Source organism: Tachyglossus aculeatus, chromosome 7, assembly GCF_015852505.1.
Source record: "Tachyglossus aculeatus isolate mTacAcu1 chromosome 7, mTacAcu1.pri, whole genome shotgun sequence".
In the NCBI taxonomy this organism is placed as follows: Eukaryota; Metazoa; Chordata; class Mammalia; order Monotremata; family Tachyglossidae; genus Tachyglossus; species Tachyglossus aculeatus.
Genome location: NC_052072.1, coordinates 45,838,347 through 45,856,418, shown reverse-complemented (window position 1 = coordinate 45,856,418; position 18,072 = coordinate 45,838,347). Strand labels below are relative to the sequence as shown.

The 18,072-nt window shown below is 43.3% G+C and overlaps 1 protein-coding gene across 3 annotated transcripts in view; it reads left to right on the top strand.

The window, feature by feature from the left end:
- Positions 1-421: 421 nt before the first annotated feature.
- The window catches only part of SNED1 (sushi, nidogen and EGF like domains 1), a 152,930-nt gene continuing 135,279 nt past the window's right edge, over positions 422-18,072 (top strand). For all 3 annotated transcript variants that reach the window (XM_038749194.1, XM_038749193.1, XM_038749195.1), the window contains exon 1: positions 422-1,013. In XM_038749194.1, coding sequence (XP_038605122.1) covers positions 810-1,013 — 204 coding nt within the window. In that variant the 5' untranslated portion in view covers positions 422-809. The remainder of the gene's footprint in view (positions 1,014-18,072) is intronic.

Genomic DNA, 18,072 nt, shown 5'->3' with positions numbered 1-18,072 from the left:
GAGAATTACTCCCCCTTCAAGGTAGATAGCCCTGTAGTGCCCCCCGGCTGTGGCTTTCATCAACAAGAGACTAGTGTCTCTGGCCAGTGGGGATGGAGGGGGAAGAAAAAAAAAACCAACCCTCTCTTCCCAAACAACCTCAGTTCCTTGCTCTTTAAGAGCAGCCTTTTATTTACATAGCCCCACCCATCAAATCCCTGAACAGACTCTTTCAGAGACCTCCCCTCCCGGGTCCTGAGTGGCTGTCCCTTTCCCTGAATATTTAAATAAAAGCCTCTAGGGGTGGAGTTTGCTCTCTGAATGAGGTCTCTCTCTCTCTTTTTCCCTCTCTGCCTTGCAGTTTGCTGAACAGAAACATTAGTGTAACCTAGCTCAGGATCCCAGTGCAGTGAGGAGAGAGAGTCAAGGATAGAGAGAGGAAGGAAGGGGAGGAGAGAAAAAGAGTGAGGGAGAGAGTAAAAGAGAGACAGGGAGGAGGGAAAAACTGCTGCATCAACTGACCTGCAGCTCTGAGACATTTCTATTTATACAGAGACTGAAGATTTCTGTGGTGCCTGATTCCCCACAACCTTCATTGTAAAAGGGGCGGGGGGAACCTGGGCTCCTTTTCCATTACTATTTGTGTGGCTTTCTTCCAGTCAGAGAGTTTTATTATAGATTTACTGCCCTCTCTCCCTGCCATTCCTGCCACTTAAAAAAAACAAAAACACAAAGTTGGCAAGGTTTTGTTTACTGAGAACCAAAAAAAAAAAGGTGTGACTTTCTGCTCCAATAAACCAAACCAACAATCCCAACAGCATTTTGTGGAGATGAGGGGCCTTGCTGGTTGGATGCTGATCGTCGCCCTGGGAAACTGGGTTTGGGTCCAGGGTCTGGTCCCTCTGGCTGACTTTTACCCCTTTGGCTTGGAGCAGGGGGATGCTGTCACTTTGAAGCAGGATGATGGAGGTTCCGGGCTTCAGCCAATCTCCATCAAATTTCCTTTCTTCGGAGTGGGACACACTGGACTTTATGTAAGTAACGCTCTCTTTATTTGATTCTGGCATTGATGGAAACTGCATTTTTCTTAAGCAGGGATTTGGAGGGTTATCGGGGCCACTACCCGTTTGCCTTCCAAGCTCCATTAGGTGGCATTCCCTGGCAGAGGGTATTCTGCCCCAGCTGGTTCTGCTTCACCCCTCTCAGGGGCTCTAGGGCTTACTTAGGAATTTGGCAGAGGAGCCTAGATCCATAAGGTGGAGTGAGGACAGTCCTTATCTGAGCAGCTTCAGCCAGGCAAACAAGAAAAGGGTTTCTGTTGCATGAAGAAGCCGGGTTTTAGAGAAGCAGCATGGCTCAGTGGAAAGAGCATGGGCTTTGGAGTCATGGGTTCAAATCCCAGCTCCGCCAATTGTCAGCTGTGTGACTTTGGGCAAGTCACTTCACTTCTCTGTGCCTCAGTTCCCTCATCTGTAAAATGGGGATTAAGACCGTGAGCCCCCCGTGGGACAACGTGATCACCTTGTAACCTCCCCAGCGCTTAGAACAGTGCTTTGCACATAGTAAGTGCTTAATAAATGCCATTATTATTATTCTTATTAATCAGTGAGCTAGGATCCCTTTCCACAGTCCTCGTGGAACAGAACAGGAGGAAGTTGAGGGGAAAAGGGGCACTGTTTGTTCTGGCATGAGAATGGCATGCAAGGCAATAAGCTCCCTGTGGGCAGGGAACTTGTCTTCCAACTATGATATAGTGTACTCTTCCAAGCGTTTAGTACAGTGCTTGGCACACAGTAAGTGCTCAATAGATACAATGTGATGGACTGATTGAGAACTAATAAGGAGCCCAAGCATTTGGCTCTATTTAACCAATTGCCTGTGCTCATTATTAGTTCTCAATCAATCAATCCATTGTATTTTTTGAGCACTAATAAGGAGCAATTGGGTGAATAGAGAGCACAGTAGGTTCTCTTCAGGACAAAAGAGCCTCTCCAGAAATGAATGCATCTTAGGACCCTCTTTTCTCCCTCAGCCCCTTTATCCTCCTTGCCCACCTGCTTCCAGCCCAACTGGGAAGAAACCCTTGGGGAGGGGACAGAGGGAGAGAAAGAGAACAAGGTAATCTCCTTAGCTATTTGATTTCTGCTGAGATGCATTTAGGAGGTCTGGGTATCTAAGTGCTAGAAACAAGACCCACATCATTGTGGTATGTTACCACTCTCATGTGGTCAGTGGTTTTCCCTCTTATCCTTAATAAGGATTCTGAGGAGTTCCTTTGTCACTAGAGAATGTGTGAACTCTTCCTGGGATTTCCTCATACCAACTCCATTCATTTATTCAATCGCATTTCAATTTGTATATGGTATCCAGTATTTCTGCCACTTCCCATAGCTCTCCCGGGAGAGGGAATGTGGTTTAGAGGAAATAACACAGACCTGGACCTGGGTTTTAATCCCAGTGCTGTGACTGGCCTCTTTGTGAACTTGAACAAGTCACTGACCTAAGTCTCAGTTTCCATAGCTGTAAAATGGAGATAATAGTAATAATGAGGACAAAAATTGAGTAAGTGATGTGAGAATGATTTAGATAAAGGGGCTATAGAAAGTTGAGGTATTTCTCTCCTTATTTTATTAACGTTGTTATTATTATTGCCCTAAAGCCCAGCTTTTGGAAAAGAGACAGGGAAGAGCTGAGAAAGATGAGACTTGAAGTGTTCTCACAGTTGGGTTGTTTGGGGCTATGGTTGGAGTGATGTCCTGACTGACCTCCATCTGCTTGAGTCTCTGAGCAGTAAGGGACTGGAAAACGTCAGGAAGTAGCTTGTGGTGGTGATGATGTCTGAGAAAACAACCTTCCTACGATGGAGTGTCAGGAAACTCAAGCCATCTCTCTCATACCTAGAGCTTTTTTACGCAGACTAGTCGGCTAAGACCAATACTCAGCTCACCTAGATAGTGTCTTCAGTTATGAGCTTTGTTCTCCATAGATGACACAGCAGTGGATAAACCACCCAGTTAAGAGCCCAGTGATATGAGAGAAGAAGAGTTATGGATTGAAAGCCAGTTTCAGACACTTGTCCGTCACCACTAACCAACCAAAGAGGACTTGTTTCATCCAACTGAGTTATGAAGACTATTTAGCAGTCTCCCTCATACAATACCGCTCGCTCTGTCTGCCAGACTCTCGCTGGTACACTTTCCATCCAACTGACCAAGAAACTACAATGGGAACCCTTCTCCCCACAGCTTTGAAGTGGCAACTTTTGGCTGCTGAATTCTTTGTTCACCTAATCAGTGAGGCGTTCCTCGTTGGCTACTCTAAGAGGTGAAATATTTCTCCAATCTAGACTGGGGGAGGAAGGGTCTCATCCCAAAGGTGAGGGGAGATGTTGACAAATGTCCAGGCTAAAGAGGAAATAATCCCTTCTATTACCCTGGCTAAGCACAGGAAGTTCCGTTTAGCAGTCTGTCATGACAAGAGAAGGCACCTGTGTTTTCTGCAAAGAAATGTTGATCACATATGGGCAAATGATCCTGTTCAAATCTGTGCAGTTCTGTTCAAGAGGCAGTTCTGCAATTGAAAGGGAAAGGCGAAAGAATTGGGAAAATGTTTGACTATCTCAACAGCCCAAAAGAAAATATTTGCTCTGGCCAGAACAACTGAAACAAGCGTTTCTAAATTGGAAATGTTTGCTGGCAAAAACAGATGTTTTTTCAACAGAAACGAATATTTTGGCTGTTAATGCTAGGTTTTTTCCTGAAGGAAAGTTTTTATTTGAGGAACCATTGCCAATGTAGACACGGGAAAAGAAAACGGTTTTCTTAAATTAAAAAAAAGACACCCGGGGTATCCTGCCTGAAATTATTACCAGGAATTTGTAGCAAGTTAGAGGGAGTTCACGAAAGAATAGCAAAACAGATTAAGGGATTGGATAGGAGCCAAAAGAGAAATGAAAGGAAGTGAATATGTCAGTTTTATAAAAGAGAAAAGTAATGTCATACAAGGAGGAAGAGAAACGAAACATGGGAATTTTTGATTCTTCATCTGAACATACTTCCCTAGGCCTAACCAGATCCCCTATACCAGCATAGTTTTAACTTTGCAATGATGACCCATGGTGATATCCTTAAAGGCACTATGAATACAACTGCTAGTTTAGGTTAAACCATCACTGAACCATTGTCCATTTCTAAGGCTGTCCCAAACTATAGGCAAACAGGGAGACAGCCCAGGGTGATATTGTCTTATGAGAGTTAATCAGCCACCCTATTCTTCATAATTCCAATTGCACTGTTCTTTTTCAATGGGATCCATGCCCTAAACCCTTCAGTCACATATCTTGCTCTTTCTAGACCCAGCTTGTTTGGCCTTTTCTTTTGGAACAATCCTCTGGAGGTGAAGGATGGGCAAGGGACCCACCAGTAAAGGATATTGAAGTGATGGGAGAGTCATAGTGAGATTGGGCTCGGAAACTGAGCAGTGGGATTGGGGGCGGTCACTGAGGACAGCTTGCAGGGCCTTTAACTCTAATATGAAGGAGAAGAAAGTGGGTTTGGTGGATGGGAGGTTGTTCTCTGAAAGAGGGATGGAACAGGCAAAGTTTGGGTGGTGGGGAAGGAGGCCCCTGAATCTCCTGGGTACCATGAGTTGAACATCAGGTTTGAAAGCAAAGTTGCAGCTGGTTGCACCACCGAAGTTATTTTATTTTACAAATGATTCTGGGGGTGGCTTCCAGGCTATCCACGAACACATTTTTTGATAAAAACGAACTGGGTCTCTCAATTCACCAAAATAAAACTGGTCAGTATGCTCTGAGGGTTTTCTACCGCACCTCTGTGTCCAGATGGGCCATTTTTTATGTTGACTAATTGGGTGGGGACAATTTTTAGAAATTTCAATCAATGCTATTTATTGAGCCCCTACTTTGTACAAAGCATCGTACTAAGCACTTGCAGTATAATGCAGTTAGGCACAATCCCTGCTCTCTAGGAACTTATAGTCTGACGGAGGAGGGAGACAGACACTAAAATAAATTGCAGGTAAGGGAAGCAGCAGAATGTAAGGATATATATGTAAGTGCCATGGGAGTGGGCATAGGGGGAATAACTAAGTGCTTAAGGGGTGGGACTAGGTGCATGGGTGAGGCAATAAGGAGAGAAAAATAGGGTGGAGAGTTGAGAGATTAGCCAGGGAAGGCTTCCTGGGGAAGATATTTGCCCAGAGTGCTAAAATATCCGAGGCCAGACCTCAGGTAAGACTAAGAAGGAAACCAAAGTTGCACTCTCTTTCCACCTCTATACTTTTCTCTTAATCCTACATTTAAACACTTAGTACAGTGCTCAGCACACTGTAAATGCTCAATAAATAATAATAATTGCATTTGTTAAGCACTTACTATGTGTCAAGAACTGTACTAAGCACAAGATAATAATAATAATAATAATGGCATTTGTTAAGCACTTACTATGTGCACAACACTGTTCTAAGCGCTGGGGGGGGATATAATGTGATCAGGTTGTCCCACGTGGGGCTCATAGTCAATCCCCATTTTACAGATGAGGTAACTGAGGCTCAGAGAAGTTAAGTGACTTGCCCAAGGTCACACAGCAGACACATGGGAGAGCCGGGATTCAAACCCATGACCTCTGACTCCAAAGCCCAGGTTCTTTCCACTGAGCCATGCTGCTTCTCCGATAATCAGGTACCACAGTCTAAGTAGGAGGGAGAACAGACATTGAACTCCCATTTTGAGGATGAGGGAACTGAGGCATGGAGCGACCAAAGTCACACAGTGGGCAAGTGGCAGAGCTAGGATTAGAACGCATAGTACAACTGATTGACCTAACATTAATAACCAAGCACAGCCTGAACCTCCAGCTTCCTGGTCCAATGTGTTTGGGGATAGCTTAGCACTGGTACTGAAGGTAGATGGGTGAAAAAATGCTAAAAGCCTCCCATCTTTGAGGTATCGAAACAATATCGGGTCTTCTCAGCGAGGAATCTTCTAATCCATAATGGAAAATGATCAGAAATGCTTAGGAATCTGGGGTGCCATGCCCTGTAGAGACACAATGCTTGTTGAGTGATGATGCTTAATGTAGAATGGGGATTCAATACCTTTATCTTCCTCCTAGACTATGAGCCCCATATGGGACAGGGACTGCGCCCACCCTAATTAACTTGCGGGTACCCCAGCACTTAGAACAGTGCGTGACACATAGTAAGTGTTTAATAAATGTGATAATAATAATAATAATATATGTCATAAATAATAATAATGGCATTTATTAAGCGCTTACTATGTGCAAAGCACTGTTCTAAGCACTGGGGAGGTTACAAGGTGATCAAGTTGTCCCACGGGGGGCTCCCAGTCTTAATCTCCATTTTACAGATGAGGTAACTGAGGCACAGAGAAGTTAAGTGGCTTGCCCAAAGTCACACAGCTGACAATTGGCGGAGCCGGGATTTGAACCGATGACCTCTAACTCCAAAGCCCGTGCTCTTTCCACTGAGCCACACTGCTGAATCTGCCTAATTGACTGACCGAGAAAGCAACGTGGTACAGTGGAAGAGCGCCTGCTTGAAGCCAGAGGGCTTGGCCCTGTGTTCAAGTTCTGCCAATGCCCTGCTTTGTGGCCTTCAGCAAGTAACTTAACCTCTCTGTTTCCTCATCGGCAAAATGGAGGAAGTAATACCTGCCTTTCTACTTCACAGGAGGGCAAAATGTAGATATATGTTTTGAGAACGCTTTAGGGATACAAGTGCTTTCCAAAACCAAAGTATTTTTCGTTCAGTCATTCAATCGTATTTATTGAGCACTTACTGTGTGCAGAGCACTGTACTAAGCTCTTGGGAAGTACAAGTTGGCAACATATAGAGATGGTCCCTACCCAACAATGGGCTCACAGTCTAGAAGGGGGAGACAGACAACAAAACAAAACATGTGGACAGGTGTCAAGTCATCATTATTATTATATCTCAACGAGCCCCTCCAGGTGACTGTTAATGATAACGATCCAGAGGACAGAAAAATGAGGACCTCTTTCCTGACGCAAATGAAACTGGTGAGACATTTATATAAGGCCAGCAAGGGCTGATCATAATAGTTTCTCTGTTTACAAGGGAAGACAAAGGCATCCCAGGTAATTCAAGGCATCACAAGAACTACAGGTTTACAAAACTGAACCCTGAAGTTGAAAGGAAACATAAGAATAATTATCTACAGAGCATGCGGTAACGCAAAATGATACATTTCAGGTGAAATAAAGGAACTCGAGGTGATTGACTATTCAAACATCAAATAGAATGTTGTCCATAAAATTTCAAGTTGTGCAGAGTGACTAAAATGCATAATAGGACAGAGGGAAATACCTATTAACTTGGGATTCTGAACTAATAATAAAATCCTGGGTATGGAATGTTTAAGAGAGGGGGTTAACACAAATACATAAATCTGCCTCTTCGGTATATCAAATTTGTAGGGTTTTGGTTGTCTCTGAGCCCAACATAAATAGAGGCCAAGATGTGAAGGACCATGCGGTAATAGGAAAAGGCAAGATTTTGAAGTGCTAGCTAAATTTTCATTGTGCCTGACAATTGAATAAATAGAAACTTGGGAGACCACCACTGGAGTCATCATTATTTCTAAACCCTAGGAGAAATGTGGTGACCAGAACTGCCTTTTCCAACTACAGAGAATCAGAAGATTATAAACTTTTCTCTAGAATGAGGCTTCGTAATGATGATATTATGTCAGCCATTCAAGCTAAGTTACTACCAATTGCATTTACCAACTCTTGTACTGTACTTTCCCAAGTGCTTACTACGCTGCTCTGCACATAGTAAGCCATCAATAGAAGCAATCATTTGATTGATTGGTCAGGCTGTCAGTAGAATTTATTGAGTGCCTACTCTGTGTAGAGCACTGAACTAAACACTTAGATACCAACAGTTGAAAGAGAAAAGAATACTCCATACTACACAGCAACTCACACTTTCCTAATATAAATTTCACTACTTACCCTGAGAGATGGGGAAATTTAAAACAGTAAGTCAGTTGGTTTGCCCAATACAGTATTTTTCAGCTTGACCTGAAACCTATATCTTTATCACACCGTTTGCATCACCTATCAATCCACCTTTAAGGCACTAATGCATTAGGTTCTTAGTACCCTGCAAGTGCTGAAATATTTCCATCTGATTCACCCAAACCAACTGAAATGAGGCCCAGCCCCAACCAGACTGTGTCCAAAGAGCGTTGACTTCATGCCCAGTTCTTTACCTGGGTAAGTCTGATGACTGCCAAAAGGGAATGGTAAGAGAAAAAGAGAGGAAGGGGGAGAGATCTAAATCTTGTCGGTTCAACCTTCACAACCTAGCTAAACAGTACTCTTTCTTCTCCATCCAAATGGCTACCACATTAATCCAAGCACTTATCCTAGCCTGCCTTGATTACTATATCATACTTCCTGCTGACGTCCCTGCCTCCTGTCTCTCCCGACTGCAGCCCACACTTCACTCTGCTGGCCAGATCGTTTTTCTACAAAAATGTTTGGTCGATGCTTCCCCACTCTTCAAGAACCTCTGGTGGCTGCCCTTCTACCTCCGCATCAAACAGAAATTCCTTACCATCCACTTCAAAGCAATCACCTTACCCCTTCCTACCTTACGTCGCTGCTCTTCTATTATAACCCAGCCTGTGCACTCATTTCGTCTTTTTCCACTCCATTCTGCATTGCTCTGATTTGCTCCCTTTATTCACCCCTCCTTCAGCCCCACAGCACTTATGTAAATATCCATAATTTATCCATCAATATCCATAACGTTAATGTCTGTCTCCCCTTCTAGACTGTGAATCCACTGTGGTCAGAGAATGTGTCAACCAACTCTGTTATACTGTACTCTTTCAAGCACTGAGTATAGTACTCTGCACACAGTAAGTGCTCAATAAATACGACTGATTAATTGATAAGTCCTCTTCCTATTTAAGATCATGTTCCTAAAGTAGGTCTTTGTTTTTGACCAACTATCCAGCCCAGTTTCTAAGATTTCTAAATCTGCCATAGGTGATCAGAGCTGATTTGGTGGCCCATTTCACCTTCTCCTAGAACCAGCTTTGATTACCTGTAGCTACCGAATGTAAGGGACTCCCAAATTTACATGCTTAATCCCCATGTTATAGATGAGGGAACTGAGACATGATGAAGTAAAATGACTTGCCCAGAGTCACACAGTAGATAAGTGGCAGAGCTGGGATTAGAACATGGGCCCAGGCCCCTGCTCAATCCACTAGGCCACATAATAATAATAATGGCATTTGTTAAGGGCTTATTATGTGCCAAGCACTGTTCTAAGCGCTGGGGGGGATACAAGGTAATCAGGTTGTCCCACGTGGGGCTCACAGTCTTAATCCCCATTTTACAGATGAGGTAACTGAGGCACAGAGAAGTTAAGTGACTTGCCCAAAGTCACATAGCTGACAGGTGGCAGAGGCGGGATCAGAACCCATGACCTCTAACTCCCAAGCCCGGGCTCTTTCCACTGAGCCACGCTGCTTCTCTATAACTACATAACAAGAGCTAAGACAGGACCAAAAAAAGGAGAAGGTAAATAGGATCATTTAAGCACACGTATCTCTAACTAGAGGATCAAACCCAAATGGGCAATCTTCAGTGGCTTCAGAGTCAACTTGGAGGTGGCATGCCATATGGGATTCAATGAGGATTGGTTGTGAGATTGATACTAAATGGACGTGCCAGTGCTTAGAACCATGCTCAGCGCTTAGAACAGTGCTTTGCACATAGTAAGTGCTTAATAAAAGCCATTAATAATAAAATAAAATGATAATAATAATAATTCTGATATTTGTTAAGTGTTAAGTGCAAGGCATTGTACTAAGTGCTGGGGTGGAGACAAGCAACTCAGGTTGGACACAGTATCTGTCCCACCTGGGGCTCACACTCTTACAGATGAGGAAACTGAGGCCCAGAAAAGTGAAGTGACTTGCCTAAGGTCACACAGCAGACAAGTGGCGGAGCTGGGATTAGAATCCACCACCTCCTGACTCTCAGGCCTGTCTTCTATCCATTACGCCACACTGAAGGTGATAAAACTCTAAAACAGGCAACAGAGGCAGAGTGTGGATTCTTCCTCCCTGTAGATCTTTAAAATAGACAAGCACCAACCCTGACTTCTGGAAGTCATTCATCTGCCTGGAGGCAGAGGCCTGGACCAGATGATCTCTCTGGATCCCTTCCAGCTGCAACTCAAGGTTTCCTGATCTCTCATATTGTACTCTCCCAAGTGCTTAGTATAGTGCTCAGCACACAGTAAGTGCTGAATAAATATGATTGATTCCTGAGAATTGGAGGAGAACTGGCCACTTCTAGAAATCCTTAGCCTGCTCAATTCAAGGTAGCCTGTGAATAGACACCAAGATAGAATATTTCTGCAGCAAATTCAGGGACCTGACGTGATCAGGTTGTACATTTCACAATTAAGGATGTTAATCTACAGGGTTTTCATGCCCAGGAAAACCAGTTGGTAGCACACTTTTCTACTCAATGCAGGTAGTGGTCCCAAAGGGACTGTGGTTGTTGCTTCTTGATTCATATTGGATTTATGGCCTTTATTGATCTTTGATGATCTGTACATAATATTAATTATGGAATCTGTTAAGCATTTCCTATTTGCAGGCACCATACTAAGCGCTGGAGTTGGACAGAAGCAAATCAGGATGGACTCAGTCCCTGTCCCATATGGGGCTCACAGTCTCGATCCCCATTTTACAGATGGGACAACTGAGGCACAGAGAAGTGAAGTGACTTGCCCAGGGTCACACAGCAGACAAGTGGAGGTGGCAGGATTAGAACCCATGCTCTATCCACAGCGGGACATCTTATGCCATGCCATCAACCTCTGCATGACAGAGTGGGGTTTATACTGTCTCTAAGAATAGCTTTCAATTTCTTTGCTAAATGCATTCTCCCATGCTCAGTCAGGGACAGTAACAGTTTATTCTGGGTAAGTAGAGAAGAATGGAGATTTTATCTTTGATTTAACCTATGTGTCTCTTGGAGGGATTGGGCTGGTTAAAAAAATCTATTGGGGAGTGGGGTACCTCTTTGGTTCTTATTTGCAAGGCTGCCGGAGGGGAAAGAAATAAATTTTAAATTCCCCTTAGGCAGAGGAAGTTTAGCTCTAGTGCTATTCTGGCTATTTCAAACAAGTGTCCTGGGGACCTGGTTTATAAAATGGGCAATTGATTGAAACAACATGAGTAAAGCGGGTGGGGTGAATGTGCAACCAGGACATTACAACTCAGCCCAAGAGACACTGAGACTGCTGGAGACCTCAAACTGTGAGGTCCCCACAGGTATTTCTTTTCCATCTTAGGAGGCGACTCTGCAGAGAACAGAGAAATTGGGGATTGTGTAAGCCTGTTTATGTGTGAATATTCTCTCTTTCTCTCAGATTTCGGGCTGTCCGGCCTACTTTCTGTCACATGTTTTAACTGAATAGCTCCAGACCTCTGCCAGCTGGAGTTATACAATTAGCCCTCTCTCAAGAGTTCCCAGGTGCTCAGAGAGGGAGGGAAGAAAGCTATTTTTCACAGGCATTTGAGGATATCACAAATGGGAAAATTCAGCAGTATGCAGTAAGGAGTACACACTTGAAAAGTGCTGAAAGACTGAATCTTTTCAGGAATGCTTGCTGTCAGAAATCTTTGGGGTTAAAATGGTGATATGGGAATGAATTCAGATTGAGTTCTCCATGACCTCCCTAGCCTTCTGGTCCTTGTATCTTTTCCAGACGAGTGATGAAATAAATGTCATTCAGTGCTACTACCCCAGCTCAGATCTCAAACAAGAAACTCTTTAGGAAGTTATAGTTATAACTTAGCTATAATTCTATTTATTCTGTTGGCATTGACACCTGTCTACCTGTTTTGTGTTTGGATTTTTTTTTTTTTGTCTGTTTCCCCCTTCTAGACTGTGAGCCCATTGTTTGTTAGGGACCATCCCCATATGTTGCCAATTTGCACTTCAAGTGCTTAGTACAGTGCTTTGCACACAGTAAGCTCTCAATAAATGTGATTGAATGAACAAATGAATTTAGGGGGCCACTAGGGGGTTAGCATTTACCTGGCTGAAAAGGCCTCTTAGAGGTACTTTGTTTCTAACAATTCTTCCTGCATATGTTTTGTTTTCTACTATTCACTAGGGATGCATTGATATCAGAAGAAACAGCCAGTGACTTATTGAATAAATTTACCCTAAATGCCAAGGAGCAACTCAGTTATTCTCATTTTGGATGTCTTTGCTTCTGACTTTGTCTCAACAACCCAGATGTAAAATGATCATCATCCACCCCACTTCACCCTCCTGCCACAAATTGTCAAATGATAGCAAGAACAACTCTCCTGGAGTCGTTTTGATTAGCAAATTATAAAAAAAACTAAGTGTAAAGCACTCTGTGGATATAAAGTTCTCACAAAAATGCAAAAAGTGAATCTAATGTCTCGGAATGATTCAGAAGAATAGAATGACTCGGCAGAAAGGGGCAGTATAAACAGTGAGGGTTGGTGTATTCTTGAATCAGGGCAAATATCCAGGCCTCTTTTTCCATTAGTCACTGGGCGATTCTCAGATAATTGGCCATTGAAAATAGGAGTGAAGCAGAAGTTTCTGCACTTTCATTGGCTCTCCAATGAAATAGTCTCTATTTTTTATGTTTTGTTTTCTGGTATTTGTTAGGCACTTACTATGTGCCAGGTGCTGTTCTCAGTGCTGGGGCAGATACGAGTTAATCAAGTTGGACACAGTCCCCGTCCCACATGGGACTCACCATCTTAATCTCCACTTTACAGATGAGGTAACTGAGGCACAGAGAAGTGAAGTGACTTGCCCAAGATCACCCAGCAGACAAGTGGTGGAGCCAGGATTAGAAACTCAGGCCCTCTGACCCCCAGGCCTGTGCTCTTTCCAGTAGGCCACACTGCTTCTCCCGTTGATAACCTGTGCTCCATTAATGGTGCCTTGTTCTCACCATCAGTTGTTTGGATTCCTGGGCTGTTGAGAGGAATGCTTTAATAATAACAGTGGCATTTATTAAGCACTTACTATGTGCATAGCACTGTTCTAAGTGCTGGAGAGGTTACAAGGTGATCAGGTTGTCCCACGTGGGGCTCACAGTCTTAATCCCCATTTTACAGATGAGGTAACTGAGGCCCAGAGAAGTTAAGTGACTTGCCCAGAGTCACACAGCTGACAATTGGCAGAGCTGGGATGTGAACCCATGACCTCTGACTCCAAAGCCTGTGCTCTTTCCACTGAGCCTCGCTGCTTCTCTTTACCGTCATAGGCATCCAATAAATTAATACTAGCATAATGACTGTGCTGTCATTATGGTCCTATAAGATGTGCACATTTATTCCTGCATGACAGAGCAGAGCTTGTCTACTGAATGCTTTGTTTTTTTTTAAATAGGTGAGCGCTCTTCTAGGATAGGGTTAAATTTTTCAGCAGAAGTCCCCCAATCATGTCAGTATGAGCCAAGAGACTCTGTTACCTGCTCCCAGGGCAAGATGATTGGTTGTCTGGAAGGGGATTGCACTAACATTTTTCACTGCATAAAAAAATCCAATCAATCATTTGTCTTTATCTCTCAAATGGGTAAAAAAAAAATTTTAAAAAGGTTGGAATTTTTTGAAAGTAGTTTTCCAAATTCATATCACATACCAGTGGGAGGATTGCTAGTTCTTATTCAACTTCCTAATTTATCATTTTCATAGAGATTCCTTGGTACAACCTCTTTATCACAATGTCTTTAGCCCAAGACCTATGTAATGGCAAAAATGCTGCTCTCTCAAACCTGAACGTGGGGGCTGGTTGGCCTATCCAGATCAATCAATCAATCGTATTTATTGAGCGCTTACTGTGTGCAAAGGCACCGTACTAAGCGCTTGGGAAGTACAACTTGCCAAGTTGTACTTCTCTGGGCCTCAGTTTCTTCATCTATAAAATGGGGGTAAAATACCCAGGTTCCCCCCATTTTTGACTCTGAACACCATGTGGGACAGGAATTGCATTGCATCCAACCTGGTTATCTTGTATCCTATCTTTTTTATTTTGTCTTGCACATTCTCTCTTACCCTAGGTTTTTCCTCAGTGGGTTTCCCGGGGAATACCAGGCTACTTCTCTCTTCTCCTTCATGCTTGTTTCTGTCACATAATCTGCCTCTTTATTCATTGAGAAGTAGCAGCGAGAGCACCTGCATAAGGAAACATCAGGCAGTTGGGTTTCATTCTTGCCCTTCTGAGTTTTTCAAGAAAAGGAGCAACACGGCATAAAGCATCTGGGAGTCAAAAGGTCAAGGGTTCTAATCTCAGCTCCGCCACTTGTCTGTTGTGTGGTCTTGGACAAGTCACTTTACTTCTCTGTGCCTCAGTCACCTCATCTGTAAAATGGGGGGTTAAGACAGTGAGCCCCAAGTGGGACAGGGACTGTGCCCAACCTGATTCGCTTGTATCCACCCCAGAGCTTTGTACAGTGCCTGGCACATAGTAAATGCATAATACCAAAATTATTATTATTGGAGGAGAAAAAAATTTTCCAAGTTAGTCAGGAAGATTTCTGACTGGCAGTTCTACCCAGTTGGACAGGGCATAGAGTTATCCTCTTTATCTTCTTGAAAAGTGTTCATTTCTTTAGGGAGGTTGTCAATGAGTTAGCAGCCTTTTTTTTTTTAAAGAAAATGCTAACTCCAGTAAAAATGTTGGGGCAACATTCTCAGTTTTGTTCTGTCTGCCAAATATAATCCCCACAGCTTGGGCTTCTTCCTGCACACCTTTCTTCTGAAAGCTTCAATACACTTTACCAACATTAACTAACTCTCCCTTTCAAAGTAGCTACAGAGACCTTCCACAAACACTTCTTTGAGATGGAGCTATGTCTGAAGTGAAAACTGTTTAACAGAGCAACCCTGCAGAAGAGAACAGGACATAAAAAGGCAAAAATGTTAAATAACTAAGGAGTTTTAAGTATCCAGATCCCTCTCTTTGAGTTCTGCTCAGGCCAAGACAACCCAGAAAACGTCCCTCAATTGAGAGGGGGGCTTTGTTCTCTTTGATGACCTTTGACATCCTTTGCCAAAAGTTGAAGTGTTCCATTTTACTAGTTGTCCCTCTATGTCCAAAATGTTTTTTTTTCTTTTTCCTGAAAAATCATTTGTCTTCTTAGAATCCAAGAGATTAAATACTCAGAATAAAATAAACTGTTTTGGAAAGTTCTTATTCTGGGATGCTAGGAGTTCAGCCTTGAGTTTCCATCACTTTTCTAGGAAGAAAACATTTCCAACCTTCAACATGATCGTGCCATTTTTCAATCCCAATCTCTTTCAGAGTGAGAGAGAGCTGTCTCAGACCCATCTATGAGGAAACCCCCTCTTATTCCAACACAGTTAACTTCTCCCAGGAGGATAAAGAAATCAGAATCCTGGAAGTGGATCTATTTTCTTTGAATGGGCTAAGTGTTCAGAATATCTGGGTCAAACTCCAAAGGTTTATGTTTCCAGCAAGGTTTTTTTCAAGGCGTTCTCGTAAAAGGTCAGGAAAAGGTGGGGACTGGCACTCCGTTCCCCTGGGGTTTTCCACCACCAGAATAATCCTTGACACAAACACCTGCTACCCAGGAAAGGAAATAACCCTATTGCTCCATGTGTGTGAATACATACCCCTGCAGCAGAATCTTGGGGCCCAGTTCCTAGTTTTCCAAAGGGTTGCTACCAGAACCAATCCCAGAGCTGCCCATGGCCTCTAGGAACAGTTCTGGTTTATAAAAGACTTTGAGGATGAGGAGGAGAAGAAAAACAATTCCTTTCAGGCCTCACAGAGGAAGGTGTGGTTGGAAGTTGCTGGGAGGAGGCCACAGGTAGAGTGTTGACATTGAATCCTGGTGGATCTATATTAGCACACTGTTATTTTTGCTTGCTGCACACCAAGAGAAGTTTGAGATTCCTACATAATATTACACAGGGCGTAGGTGTCTGAATTTCTCTTGGCACTTGGAGGGTGGAAGAGTAATCGGATTAATATGTACCATTAGTACTTCTTCTAAGATGGAAGAAAAAACTGCTTAGAGGGCTCAGGGTGCCCACAACTCTTAGGTCTATATAGGTTTGGGGGTGGGAAGAGGAGGGAGCCCAGTTCTCCCAGGGAACCTCCCCCTCCTAAAGGAATCCATCTTTCAGTGGTATCTACAGAATTTCACAGCTCCAAGAAGCTTTCCTTGCAAGCAAGCAGACCAAGGGGAAGCGTCAAGTTGGTTTGTTATTTAACATTCATTGGGTAGCAATACTGGGCCAGAATAAGTGGAAAAACTGGGAGCTAAACACCGCATCCACCCATTGGATTCACAACCTAATCTCAACAGACAAGTGAATCAGTGGGCTTAAACAACAATCATTCATTCCTTCATTCATTCAATCATATAGAGCACTTACTGTGTGCAGACACTGTACTAAGCACTTGGGAGAGTACAATACAACAATAAACAGACACATCTATAGGTTCCCCCAAGAACTTCATAGAAAGACTGTGCTATACACATTATAGAAGTTCAGGAAATACTATTGTTATGCATACTATTGATATAGATAGTGATTCTGAAGCACATTATTTTTCTGACACAGAAAAGTGAGGCTTGACTACTTATTTCACATTTATAAAATGAGGGCATTATGCACCATCTTCTTACCCCAGAATGATGCAGCGAAGGCAGATGTAACAATGTAACCTGTTTTCCCCTTTTCTGAAAAAGATGCAGATTAAACCTAACATGCAACAGCTCAAAGAATCTCTCTCTTGTTTGCCATTATAACTATGCTCCTCTCAAGCCCTCGAGTTTCATCCCTGTTTCCAGATGCCCCTTTTAAGCCTTGCTCTCAAGTCCATCGACCACACTGCTTCTGCCCACAACTCTTCTTTCATATCCTAATCCTTCCTCACTCACTCCCTTCCTTCCCACTAAATGTATTTTTCCCTTACCTTCTTGGTTTTCCTCTCCAACTCCCACCTTCATCACAGTAGATCCTAGAAGGCAATGAGAAGAGACACAACATGGGAGATTCATTCATTTATTCATTGTCGTATTTATTGAGCCCTTAGTGCAGAGCACTGTACTCAGTGCTTGGAAAGTACAATACAGCAATAAAGAGAGATAATCCCTGCCCACAGTGGGCTCACAGTCTAGAGGTGGGGCGTAAATGTGGGCTTGGCCCCACCTCTAGAAGAAGTGGAACAAAGTGACACCCCAGAATCCAGCAGGAAAATGGAGCTGAGAGTTTCATTTCCCCAAGTTATTTCACCCAGCAATGGCTTTGGGTATCTTCACATCAATCCCACTGCTCCTTTCTCTTTCCCCTTAGCCTGCAGTAACTAACTCCTCTCCCTGGGACTTTACACCTTTCCAAAACCGATCTCCCCTGTACTTGGTGCTTAGCCAAACTCCACATATTTAACTTCTTTAATCTTTCCTCACAAATCAATCCTTTCATTTCCCTATCCATTATGTTTTGGGCTTCTCTGATCTTGCTCCAATTTGTCTTCATTGTTCTGGCAGAGCGGTGCCCAGGACGGAACCTGATCTCTCTCTGCCTGCCCATGTATTGCAATAGCCTTGCTCCCTGTAGTATCCAGGCAGTGCCACTTTCCCTGCCAGAACCCTCCGGGGCTTACTGAAAGTGAGCACTGCCAAGTTTCTGAGAAAGGAAGTGGTGACATTTGCAATCCTGAAATATTCTCTGAAAATATACATTATATATATATATATATATATATGCATATATCATATACATTTTTAAATAGTATTTGTTAAGCACTTACTATGTGCCAGGCACATTCTAAGTGCTGGGTTAGATATAAGCTAGTCCAGTTGGACTCAGTTCATGTCATGAGAAGCAGCGCGGCTCAATGGAAAGAGCACAGGCTTTGGAGTCGTGGTCATGGGTTCAAATTCTGGCTCCGCCAACTGCCAGCTGTGTGACCTTGGGCAAGTCACTTAACTTCTCTGTGCCTCTGTTACCTCATCTGTAAA